This window comes from Ruditapes philippinarum, unplaced genomic scaffold (assembly GCF_026571515.1).
Source record: "Ruditapes philippinarum isolate M1 unplaced genomic scaffold, ASM2657151v2 ctg871_1_1_1_1, whole genome shotgun sequence".
Classification (NCBI taxonomy): Eukaryota; Metazoa; Mollusca; class Bivalvia; order Venerida; family Veneridae; genus Ruditapes; species Ruditapes philippinarum.
In genome coordinates, this window is record NW_026862242.1 from 296177 (window position 1) to 308765 (window position 12589).

General features: G+C 34.5%; 1 protein-coding gene and 1 non-coding gene across 2 annotated transcripts; one reads left to right on the forward strand and one right to left on the reverse strand.

Moving 5' to 3' along the window:
• Positions 1–185: 185 nt before the first annotated feature.
• On the forward strand, positions 186–9817 carry LOC132718399 (mucin-5AC-like). Its single transcript, XM_060702092.1, has 4 exons — positions 186–626; positions 2175–2469; positions 4861–6173; positions 6454–9817. Exons 1-4 carry the CDS (start codon positions 516–518, stop codon positions 8689–8691), a joined length of 3957 nt encoding a protein of 1318 aa, XP_060558075.1. The 5' UTR covers positions 186–515; the 3' UTR covers positions 8692–9817.
• Trnae-cuc (transfer RNA glutamic acid (anticodon CUC)) lies at positions 2986–3060 on the reverse strand. Its single transcript has one exon. It is a non-coding gene; the product is annotated as a tRNA-Glu (tRNA).
• Positions 9818–12589: the final 2772 nt, after the last annotated feature.

The following is a 12589-nucleotide window of genomic DNA, read 5'->3' on the forward strand; positions in this document are numbered from 1 at the left end:
CTTACATAACTGATAGAAATACAAAAAAATATTTCGAAACAAACGTAACACTGTCTTGTTAATTACACTTTATGAAGTCATATGTGATGTTGTTAATTAGGAAACTATTCGTGTGCTTTTTGGTACATTCAATCTTGAATATTCATGACATATATATCAAAAGAAATTTATTCGTACAAATCAGACACGGAACTATATCGTTTGCATTTGTGTACTTATCTGTTTATTGCTTAATAGTCATAAAATTGTAACGTTTTCTTTAGCAAGTACAAATATTTTCATAACTCATCCCTAAACAAATTGACGCATCTGCCAAAGTTACGTAATTTCGGACAGATCAATATGTCCGAAACATTATAATGATGTAAATGCGATGATAATTTGACAGCTATCGAATGCCGGCTGTCAGTACTGATTGAGACCATGCTATATCCAATTTTCTATCGGAACAATATCTTCATACACAAAGAAAAATATTAAAATACGATTTTATATTTTTTAAAAATAATAATAAAATGGCGGCGGATTTGAAACGGCTGCATTGTTTGAAATTAATTTTAATAGGAATTGTTACTTTTATGTTAATCGATTTGTTAGCAGCACAACAATACAGAGGTCGCTCCAGGGTAAGTTGCTTTTGTACTTTTTATCACACGTTTAAAACGAGTGTTTTATTATTATTAAAATGCATTTTAGATTTCTTATCTATCTAAAACACTGCTAAGGAATGTTAGTCTGACTTTTTCAAATCTTTTTCAAATCTTTTTCTTTTTTAAAAACATTAAGAAAAAGGAAGAAAAAAGAGGCTGACAGCAAATAAATGTTATGCAGACTTAGAATCATCTATTGGGACGGGAGCTTACAAAAATTGTAAGCAACAATAATAATAAAACAAAGAAAATAATTCCGTATGTTCTCCATAATGGGCTTTACTAGAAGTTCTGTTATTCCATTTAAGATACGACGTGTTGTAATTACATAATAGATTGTTTAGCCTTTCAAAATGTGTGTGAAAGAAAGAAGGAAAGAAAGAAAAAAGAAAGAAAGAAAGAAAGAAAGAAAGAAAGAAAGAAAGAAAGAAGAAAGAAAGAAAGAAAGAAAGAAAGAAAGAAAGAAAAAGAAAGAAAGACATTTTTACGTTATTGCAAATTTTAATAGAATAAAGTAAAATATAAGATACAATGCTTACACGATTAAATATTCCTATAAAATATCCGTATTTTTATTTTAGGATCCTATCTATATTGTATTTCTATTCAAATTATTTTGCTATTATTATTATTATTATTATTATTATTATCGTCATAATTTTACGGTAGTTACATAATTTTATATCTATTGTTATTATTTTTATTATTATAATGTTTTTTCATCATCATCATCATCATCATCATTATTATTATTAATATCATCCTCATCATCATCATTATTATTATTATTATTAATATTATTATTAATTATTATTATTATTATTATTATTTATTCATCATCATCATCATCATCATCATCTTCATCTTCACCATCATCATCAGCATCATCATTATTATTATTATAACGATTATGGCAAAATGTCAAGATGTTTTGATTTTTACCTGTTCACTTATCATTTATACTTTGACGGTGATAATGAAACTTTAACATTTGCCTTTTCTTTACAGGTAAAGTCGTATATATTCTTTGAAACTATCGTTATAATTCTTTTATGATCTGAATTCAAATGGAACAAATTTTCCATTATAAAATTACAAGTAAAGACTATTCTATTTGCGGGCGATCTGCTCATCAAATAATCTACAAAAGATAGGTAACTGGTGTCGCACTATTCATAGGTAGTAAAATTGAATTGTCTCCCCTGCGCATTTGTTAAACGGTTGTTGTTTTTTGTTTGTTTTTTGTTGTTGTTGTTTTTTGTTGTCTCTCACAATTATGCACTGGCAGTATCAAATGCAATACTATTTATTTGCGTTTACATTTTGACGTGCTGGTCAGTAAAGATCTTGCAATATAGGCTACATAATTATACATGTAAAATGCAATCTGACCGGAATATATAATACTTGCTCTATTATCTTTCGCCAAAATATTCATATGCACTATGTTTAAATTGTGTCGCTTAATTCTAACTGCATACATCAAATAAGTACGATAAAAATATACAAATCCATGTTCTTTAGTTTCCGACAAGATGGAATCCTGGAAATTTACCTCAAAGGTCAAGGTCACAGTTCAGTCACAGAACAATACGAATACAGAATCCACTTCGAGGCAGCATCACGACACCAAGGTATAGACCAATCAGAACACAGGAAACTTTTGCCGCTCGAAATGCAATCCGCTCTCAACCAATCAGAACACACGGAAGATTGTCTGACCTTAGCAGAGGTCAACATCGACCAATCAGCTTCCAGTTACCTCGACTCAGTGAAGTGAATGTTCCTTCTGTTCAACGGTCGCGGATCCAAGAAAGAGGTAATATTAATTTGTCATTACATAAATAATTTTCTAGAAATACGATGACAAATTAAAAGTAATGTAAAATTAAATCAAAATAAATTAAAAAAAAAACGTTTATTTTTTTTTCTGAAACTGTCACTGATTTAAATGGCCGTATCTAATTCTAATTGTAAAACATGGTAAGATACACGGGGGGAAAAACACCCGAAGTAGGACTCGAACCTTGCAGTTAATAGCAAATACAATTTATAAAATTACGTACAAAATGATGACTGTTATATTGAAAAATTGATCAAACTGTTTTCAAGAGCGTCTCTTTGTTACCATTTCCAGTTCTTCTATTACTGAATATTATTTAATTGTTAGAATAAATAGCGATATCTCTCTAAGTCATTGTTTGGAGCTTTTATTCTGTATATATTTTTTTTAAATTGTTTTAAGCATTATGTAGATATGATATTATATATATTTCCGAACTTTTAAACACTTATCACTTTAACCACACAAAATAGAAAGAAAGAAAAATGAAATCGCCCAACGTGGGGCTCGAACCCACGACCCCGAGATTAAGAGAGTCTCGTGCTCTACCGACTGAGCTAGCCGGGCAGTTACAAACAGTAGCATATTATTACTGTCAGAATGAGAGCTGAACTTATATTTTTATCTATTTACACATAATATTTGATGTTTAAATTCATCGTTTTAAGATAAATGATTTTAAATAAAGTTAAGAAAAATCTTAAACAGAAAATAAACCCATCTTTCATTGAAATCTAGAAAAATTGGCGCGATTTCCCTCCTCTATTGTAATATTTGGCGCCCCCGCCAAACTGTCACTTAACTTAATAATGTATACTGTACATGTAGATTTTAGATGTATTTAAACTTTTACCAGTGTTAAAAGCTGTAACCATTAAATATGAATGAGAAGTAGGTCATATTTAAATCTACAACTGTTAATAGGCCTACTGTATCATGTGAATAGAAGCAAATCGATATTTTTTTGTGGAAAAAGCTAGACCTATTCAGGCGCGGCTCCAGCTAGAATGTTTTACTAGATGGGGATGCACATTAAATTTCCATAAGGCTGGGGGACATATTAAAGTGATATTATGCCCATCCATGGGTATATATTAAGTGTACAGGTGAAAGTCAAAATAAGTTTACATTTTGCCATAATTCCTCTGTTTTATAACTTTACATAAACGATAGTAATTAGACCTAACTCACCTTAATGAAATTTCTAAAAATATATTTATATCATTCGGAATTTAACTGTAATTTTCAATTTATAAAACGAGTGGGACAGTCATTTTATATTACAGTCAAATTTAATTTTTATCCTTAACATTTTCCAGTATCAAGAGCTTCTGATGGTCAAGTCACCATTATAATAGCCACTTTTTTTAAATATTCAGTTATTTCAGCTCAACTTGACAACACAAATATGAGAATAATGTCCACTTGGGGTTGGAAATTTTACTAGTTTTACAGAAATGGCTCACTTGTGTCATTTTTTTTGCATGAGTTTCACATGTTTTTGTAAAACGGAAGTTACTTAATTAACTCCCCATCCCAACACATCTGGATTTACCCACATACGCTTTAAATATGTATATGCTTCGCAGGAATAAATCAAATATATTTAAATCTATTATATTTAAAAAGCAGGAGGCTAACAGTCGATGTTACTATACCGGCCTCCAGCAGAAAAAATTGTTCATATAAGCAAAATATTGTTTCAAATGTACACATGTACTGAGTAACCTTCTAACCAAGTTCAGTAAGTTATCAAAAGATATTTTTATAATACACACGTGTCCCTTGATGGCACTTCGGTAGTTTGTGAAAATTTCAATGTGTAAACATTATTTTCTCTTTAATATGGTAGTAACGGGATTAAAATTTTAATGCTAGAAAATGTCATATTTTGAATAGATTTAATTTATTAATGATAATTTCATGTTATTGTGTGATTCTACAGATATGAATTTTAAAAATGATAAAAAATGTATTTTCTTACACATAAAAAAATTGGAGATTTATTTTAAGATTCCAGATATTTTAAAGTCCTCAGTATCAGTACCAAATATTAATATATCCACTTAGTGTTATGTGTATCTTTCGACTCATCTTTTGGTTTTTATATTCACCCAAGGTTTACGATGTTTATTTATTTTTGACGTTCCTGTAGAGAATCCCTTTAGAACAATGTCTTTGGTTTTTGTACACAGTATTGTTTTTTTATTTGGGCCCCTCTGAAAGGTTACATTTTTTTAATTTAATCATTGGGAAAAAAATGGGGCCCGAAATTTCCGTGGGGTTGAATGGGGAAAATATTTTATCATTCAGAAATAATATTAAGTTTTATTAATTTCTTTTTGATATCAATAATTCTCTTTTAAGGTAATAACAATGGACCGATGTACATGATGTCAAGGTCACAAAGTTTGCAGCAGACACAACGGAGACAAATGATAAGCGATCAAATGACTAGACCACGTGATCAACTTAGACAGCGCATTGCAACACGACAGCAGCAGCAGCAGTTCCAAACGAGGTCGGCAGGTGCTAATAGAATACCACAACGCGCCCTCGTACAAAGTCAACGATCGGGCGGTATTCCTAATATTGACTCACACAACCGCAGAAGTCCACAGGCGAGAATAATATCTGGTCTACCAAGATTAAGCATTTCGCCGATTCCACGACAACCAAGCATCTCTGTGTCACAGATTTCCAGAAGGAGGCTCAGCAGTCAAGGTATTCAAAGCTTGAGGCCAGATCAGCAAACAAAACGTGTTCCGACTAACATATTGCGACAGAGTTCAGTGGTGTCTTCAAATCGAAATCTGCCACGTGTTGTTTCCAGGGTAAAACCAAAAATATCGCAAGAAAATCCATTGATTGTATCTACAGTGCAGAAACCTCAAGGTGTTAATACAATAAATCTACAACCGATAATCGGAACACATCAACAATTTACCAATCTTGTTCCTCAAACTCAACACCAGACGAGTGCTTCCCATCAGCAGACCCAAGTAGTTGTACCAGAAAGCCAACCAGTCCACACAGTTGCACTGCAAACACAACAACAGACGCCAGTTATCGCGACAAAAGGTCAATCGGTACTCATTGCTACACCGGAAATAAAGCAGCCGACATTACAAGTGAACCAGGTGACCGGGAATATAGCTGTTCAGCAAGCGATCACTGCTCAAGGAAACACTGCTTTACTACAAGGTGTTGGCCAAAGTGTCTTGCCAGTAGACGTTCCCAATGCACAACAAAGTACGGTTCAATATATCCCGGTTGCAGGTAGCGCGGCCGTTCAGACACCCGGAACCAATCCTTCAAGCGTTGGGTCATCTGATATAGTCTTTGAGGAGCTTGTAAATGCTTTCACGGCTGTTTTAGAGAACCCGACTGGTCAACAGACGCCTGCAGTCCAAACAAATCCGATTGTGCATAACATGCATCCTCAGACAGCGTTACAGAGCACCATACAAATACATCCACAGTCTCAGGGAGTTCTACAACACGGAGGAATTGTTCAGTCGCAGCCAGGTATTGTACAACACGGAGTTATGCAACACGGAGGATTTGTCCAGCCTATGACTGCAATGCATAATGGAATGTTTGGTGGCCACATGCACGGACACCAATTTGGTTTCATGAATCCATGGATGATGGGAGGCATGGATTCAGCAATGATGCAGGTAACATTTCCTGTCAATATAAAAGCAAACAAAAAATCATATACTTCGTAACAGTTAGTCATTATTAATAACAACTATATAAAATTAGTAGTAAATTGATTGCTTAATCAAAGGAGACTTATTGACTACCAAACTTTAATATGTTGGCTAAGAACTACTAAGTATGATAACTTATATTATACATTTTATCAGTTGTGTCACTTGAAAAAAAAAACTCAAAATAGTTTGCTATGCCACATTGTCATTACATATTTGTTGAAATATTTTCTATTTCTGACAGGAAATGATGTTCGGGGATACCACAGACCCTCCAGACCCGGTTGCTACAACTACAACGGCTGCTCCGACAGTTGCGGCAGCCCCAGATCTCAGTGCCAATAATACTTCTCCTATTCTTGCTATGGTGAATACATCTGCGGTATCACAAGCATCAAATCAACATATAAATGTCTCTACAAAAGGTGTTGTTGATTTAACATCAAAGCCTTTGTCCGCAGGCACCTCTATAACTGTTACTCAACCAGAAGTAGCGACACCAGTGAAGACCTCTGTAGACATAGTCCAGGTAGCAGAACAAAAGACGCCAGTTGTTGCTGATATGTTGAACGCTGATGTTACGTTAGTGTCCAATGTTATTCCAGAGCGAGTTAACGTCATGACAGTCCCTGATGCTATGCAAGGTCCAGTTGCAACAAATATACATCAAAGTGAGCTTGCACATGTAGCCGCAAAAGCTGACATTTCAATTACGCCCGAGGTTATTCCTAACACTATTGGCGTACTGAAGGTTCCTGATGGTGTTCAAAGTCCAGTGCAAGCAGACATACATCAAACAAAGCCTGCACCTGTAGAATCTGGTGCTCAAACTGACATCGTGATTAAACCAACATTGCAACCTGCAATCACTAAAGCTTCGATGACCTTGGAGGAAAAACTAATGGCAGAAGTTAAAGCTATGTTAGCGAATACACAAGTTGACATGTCGATGATCTCTCAAGTAGTTGGGCAAGTTGCCAACGAACTTAGTGGAGCAGCCGTGGAACACTTACCGTCCGCCTCGCAGCTTGGCCTTGAAACGCTTGTCCCCGATCCTTCCGCGAAGAAATTATCGAAGAAGGAGATTGTTAGTGAATTAATTGGCTCTACTAGAGGAGTTGTTGTGTACCCACCAACCCCACCTTCAGTAAATGTCGAGTTAAGAGCAAAGGAGGTTCAAGCAAACGTCATTATTAAAACCAAACAGATGCCTAATGTTGTCCAAAATGACACTTCAACAGGCTTGAGGTCTGAGAAACTTATCTTAAAAGAAAAGAAAATGCCACATATAACGCCTGCCGTCCCTGCAACTACCAAACTTCCTCCGCATGTAGACATTCCAACACTTCCTCCCAAGACCGGAAATATTGATCAATCACCGGAAGTTTACAGAACGCTTCAGACTATCTTGGATCATAACCCATCTGCACTCGTAAAAGTTCTTGATAACACAGCCGTGCCTATAACACCAGGGCCTAAGATAAGTGTTAAAAGCCTTGTTGACATAGACCCTCAAAGCAATCTGCCTAACTTACAATCTATTCTTACTGACATATCAACTGCTAATAAAACCAACATCTCAAATAATACCTCAAACACACCTCAACTTAGAAAAACTGAAACCCGATTTGAGCCAATTGTGAATACATTAAATGGCGGAAACAAAGAAAATAGTTCTTCAATGTCAGATTTGCCTAAAATGAATGATATGAAAGTACAACCACTTATGGACGGAGCATCATTGATTAAAGGGAATGATATCACATATGAAGCATTTTCATCAAATTTACCCACAATGCCTTTTTTACCAGCAAAAAATGCGGATACAACAGATAGTGCGCCTCCTACAGATACTGTGGCTCCTACAGATGCTGCGGCTCCTACAGATACGATTCCACTTGCAGAAACTCAGGTTCCAACCACCCCCGGTCCAATATTCAATGGATCAGAAGAGGCATCTTCAACCACTGACCAGACATGGAGTTTCAGTACTGTTTCCCCCTTTGTTAACGCTGAAACCACGACTGACGTATCCAAATCTGCTACTACAGCAAACGCTGAAGGCGTTCCTGTGAATGTATCAGAGCATGTGAATATAAATGCGCCAAAGCTAGCAAATATGGAGGGCGTACCTGTACATATGGAGCGAATACCAACTACAGAACATTCTCCTGAAAACTTAGACGCAACTGGTGCTTTATCTATTCTACAGGAGATCAAATCTTTCGGTCCAAACTCATCGTCTAGTAAACATGATGCTATTGCAAATAAACTTTCTGATCCTGATTATGTGAACATGTTACGAGATTTGTTAAAAGCTATGATGAGCAAAGCAAGTGTTACAACGACTCCGGTGCCATTATGGACCGATGCCCAAGAATTCTTCACTACGTCATTTCCTGTCTCTACTACGAATTTACCTATCTCCTCGACTGAAGAATATGAAGCGGAAGATTTTATAACAGAAACTCCTGCTCCATGATTTATTCCATTTGAGAAATAAGTTTTTAACTGTGTGTGTGGTAATGATGATGATGATGATGATGATGATATTGGTTCCTGGAACTCATTCTGTCAGCTTATTAAACGAAATAATCTGATTTTGAAATAACTGAATGAATATTCATTTTAAGAAATCTATTACAGATCATGTATTTGGGTTTTTTTATTGTTAATATAATCATGTGTCTCATCTCTTTGTGGAAATTTTCAGAAGTTTCATTCTTCTATACAGGCTACAAGAGCTTCATCGATTTTATAGGTCGCCTTGGAATCATATTTGTTCATTTTATGATATTCTTAGTTGTTCTTAAGTAAACCTTAAACCTAAGTATTTTCATTGAGATAATTTATCTCCAAATTTTGAACTTGCTACTAGTTATTGCCGTTGAAGTTAGTTTTCTTCATTTACTTACATTTTAATATAGTTAATATGGTTCAACATTGGCATGAAAGCCAGTTTACCACTCGCACTTGTTTTTACAGTGAAGCATGCGTTTACAGTTAGTTTACCACAGAAGCTGGTTCACCACTTTACTTTACATGCTGGGAAAATTGTCGTCTGCTCAAATGTCGCCAGCATTTTTGATCTGATACCAAGCCATTATTATCACTCTCAGCAAATTAAGGGTTTCAGTCACTGTACCAATTGTTATGATTTATTTACTGCTATAAAAGATGTATACATGACAAGTTCAGTATTTCTACCATATTTATTCATCAGTCATACTTTTGCCATATTTGTCTCTATTTATACATTTTTCATTTTATTTATTTTCGTTAATATTAAAGTGTATAAAGCTATATCTTTAAAACTGTCTTTTTTGATTAACATATATGCATATTGTAAGTAAACAGAATGGAAGTTTCGGCAACAAAATTTTATGCGGCTATTTTTAGTAGAGTTATATAACTATTTAGAAATGATTGTGTGCACGCGCATGCGCCATTCACCTGAAAGAGGATGCTTCCAAAATACCTTTATGGAAGTTTATAATGTTGCATATTTCTTTAAGATTCAAACAATGATTTTGTCATCTACAGGCAGCAGATATATAGCTTTATACACTTTGAGATGTCATTATAAAAGTTTGTTATGCATTAAATTATTTTACAAAGTTTAGACTGTGTTGTGTTATATGTATATGTATATGTGTTGTGCTACTATAAGATTGTACATCTTATTCCTCGTCACGCATAACTTTTCATTATAGAACAGAACAGCATCGGTCAGTGCATATATATGCATGTGGACACTAAGGTATGTGGTGGCCAAGAAGTCTATGTGTTTGCCTTAGAACCCAGTGACCGTGGGCTCGGGATCTTAGGCCATGGCCATGTTTCTTCGTATGTCACAGTCCTGGTTAAGTCCAGAAAGCGGATGTGGAAGTGGACTATACGTTATAAGTTGTAAGCTTCAATAAGATATGTTTAAACTTACGTAATATCACGGATTTATATTACAAATCCGTGGTAATATACAAATTAAAAGTTATTCTTTTATGGCGGCCATCACTTGAAATTATACGAAGTTCTTAGTCATTAGCATGGGAAATGGTGCCAAATTGCGTTGAAGTTATACCTGCACATGTGTTAACGTGTGTGCCAAAACACATCTCACTGCACCCATAGTGTCTTATTGATATAACGTTGAGATAACAACAAAAGATCTTTCAAACTCACTATTTCCACGCTAAACGGGTTCTGCGATGTCTAATAAAATCAACCCATAAGTAAGCATGTTCGTTTTATTAGTACCCTTAAGTGTTTAAAAAGGCCGCCTAAAATACAAAAATTACGCGTATCAGAAATCATTTCACTTGTGATTGATTAAATATACATTTCACTCCCTAAATCAGAATCGGCCAAAAGCGAATGTCGTAAAAAATTGTGTCCAACACTTTAGCTATTAATTACATTTTGTATTTCGTAACTTTTCTGTGTACAGTATGTTTGGTATCAGAATATGATTTAACTAGACTAAACATGTGTTTCGTTACCCTCGGTATTGATATATCATTACGCTTATTTTTGCCTATTTTGCTTATCATTGCTCGTTACTCTAATTATTGCACATTGCTCTTGTAATTGATCATTTCTCTTACTTATTCCTTTGTACGCTTATGATTGCTCGTTCGGCTTATTATTTCTCATTTTGCTTACAATTAATCATTGCGATTATTATTTCAAATTTCGCATATCATTGTTCAATACGCTTATTATTCCCCTTTTCGCTTGTTATTATTACAAATGTTCATTGCGTTTGTTATTGCTCATTAAGCTTATTATTGCTCATTGCGCTTGAAATTCCTTCTTCGCTCATTATGAATAAAATTTTCTGTTTATTATAAATAGTCATAGACAGCGCAAACACTGAATAAAACTTACAACCCCCACTGCACATTTTTAAAAAAGTGAAACACCCTTTTATGAAACTTTCTTGTTGTTTTTTTTTTTTTTTCAAAAGACTTGTTGTCCAAAGCGTTACTATCTTGCCATATAGCTGAGCTATCTTTTGCGTTTTTGCATTTTGGTAATTGGTACAGTTAATAGTACAGTTGACGTGATTTAGTATTTTGTATGGAAGTCAAAATACTGTTTTGCTTACTGTTACAGTTTGCTCCCTTTATCAATTTTTTTACATTTAGCGTTGTGGCGCCGTTAAATGTCGCAACGCCGCTAAATGTCGCACTTGCCGCTAAATGTCGTACCATTGCCGCTAAATGTCGCAACCGCCGCTAAATATCGCAAAATCATTTGCCGTTAAATGTCGCAATGTTAACGTTAAATGTCGCACGAATTTCCCTTACCGTTAAATGTCGCAACCCTTACCGTTAAATGTCGCAACACTACCGTTAAATGTCGCAAGATGTAAATTCATGTTAAAATCATGATTAAAGTAGTATTATATTACTTTTTAACATTCTCATAGTTATTTTTATTGTAATTGCCATCTTTGTTTTACTTGTTTTCTTTTATGAACCTAAATATCGAGGTTTTGAGCTGCTATATAATGTAATCTTTAGGCTAGAAAGGATAATTGATACTAAATTCTCAATAGATAAGTATTTTTCTTTTGTTTCCCATTTTCATTTGTAACCCTGATTGACAACAGATTAAAGGTATTATGGTATTGTCGCTCTCAGAATTTGGTTTAAGTAATTTCATTTATTTTCTCAGACACTACCGAATTTACTTTAAATGTGGTTTATTTGTTTACTATGATCATATGATGCAATATCAAAGGGCAGATAATCCTAGATATAGTTTGCAAAGTTATTCCCCTTATTTCTCTAAGATGTTTTCGCTCTGATTAACCTTTTGGTTACGGCTAATTTCAAACATATTCACTTTAAACTTAAATACTTATTTCATATAAAAGTACTAATGCATTTCTAAAGGACAGATGATCCTGACAGGTATTTTTGCTAAATTATCTCCCTTTTTATATTTTCCCCCCAAAATACATATTAAATATTCACTTCAAACGTGAAGGCAATTTTTTTTATTTTATCAGAAACGGCAAATACGTGAAAAACATAGTATGAAATGCACGGTCAATACGAAAATCGAAAACAAAAATTATCATGTAGTACTCCTTGATCATTTAGTATTCGATCCGCAGTCGGGCGTTAGATATGACCGAATTTTACGATTAACACATATAATATGCACTGGAATTTTTGTTATAGCAGCTAGCCCGCATAGCTCAATGACTTGTAATCTCGACCTTGTGGGTTCGATTCCCGGACTGGCCAACTAAAATTACTAATCAGAAAGAGCATCGAAACACGAGGCTATCTGATTGTACGAGGGGGCGTAGCCCCCGAGTATAAATTAGATTGCCGTGTGTTTTGATGTTCTTTCTCTTTTGTATCATA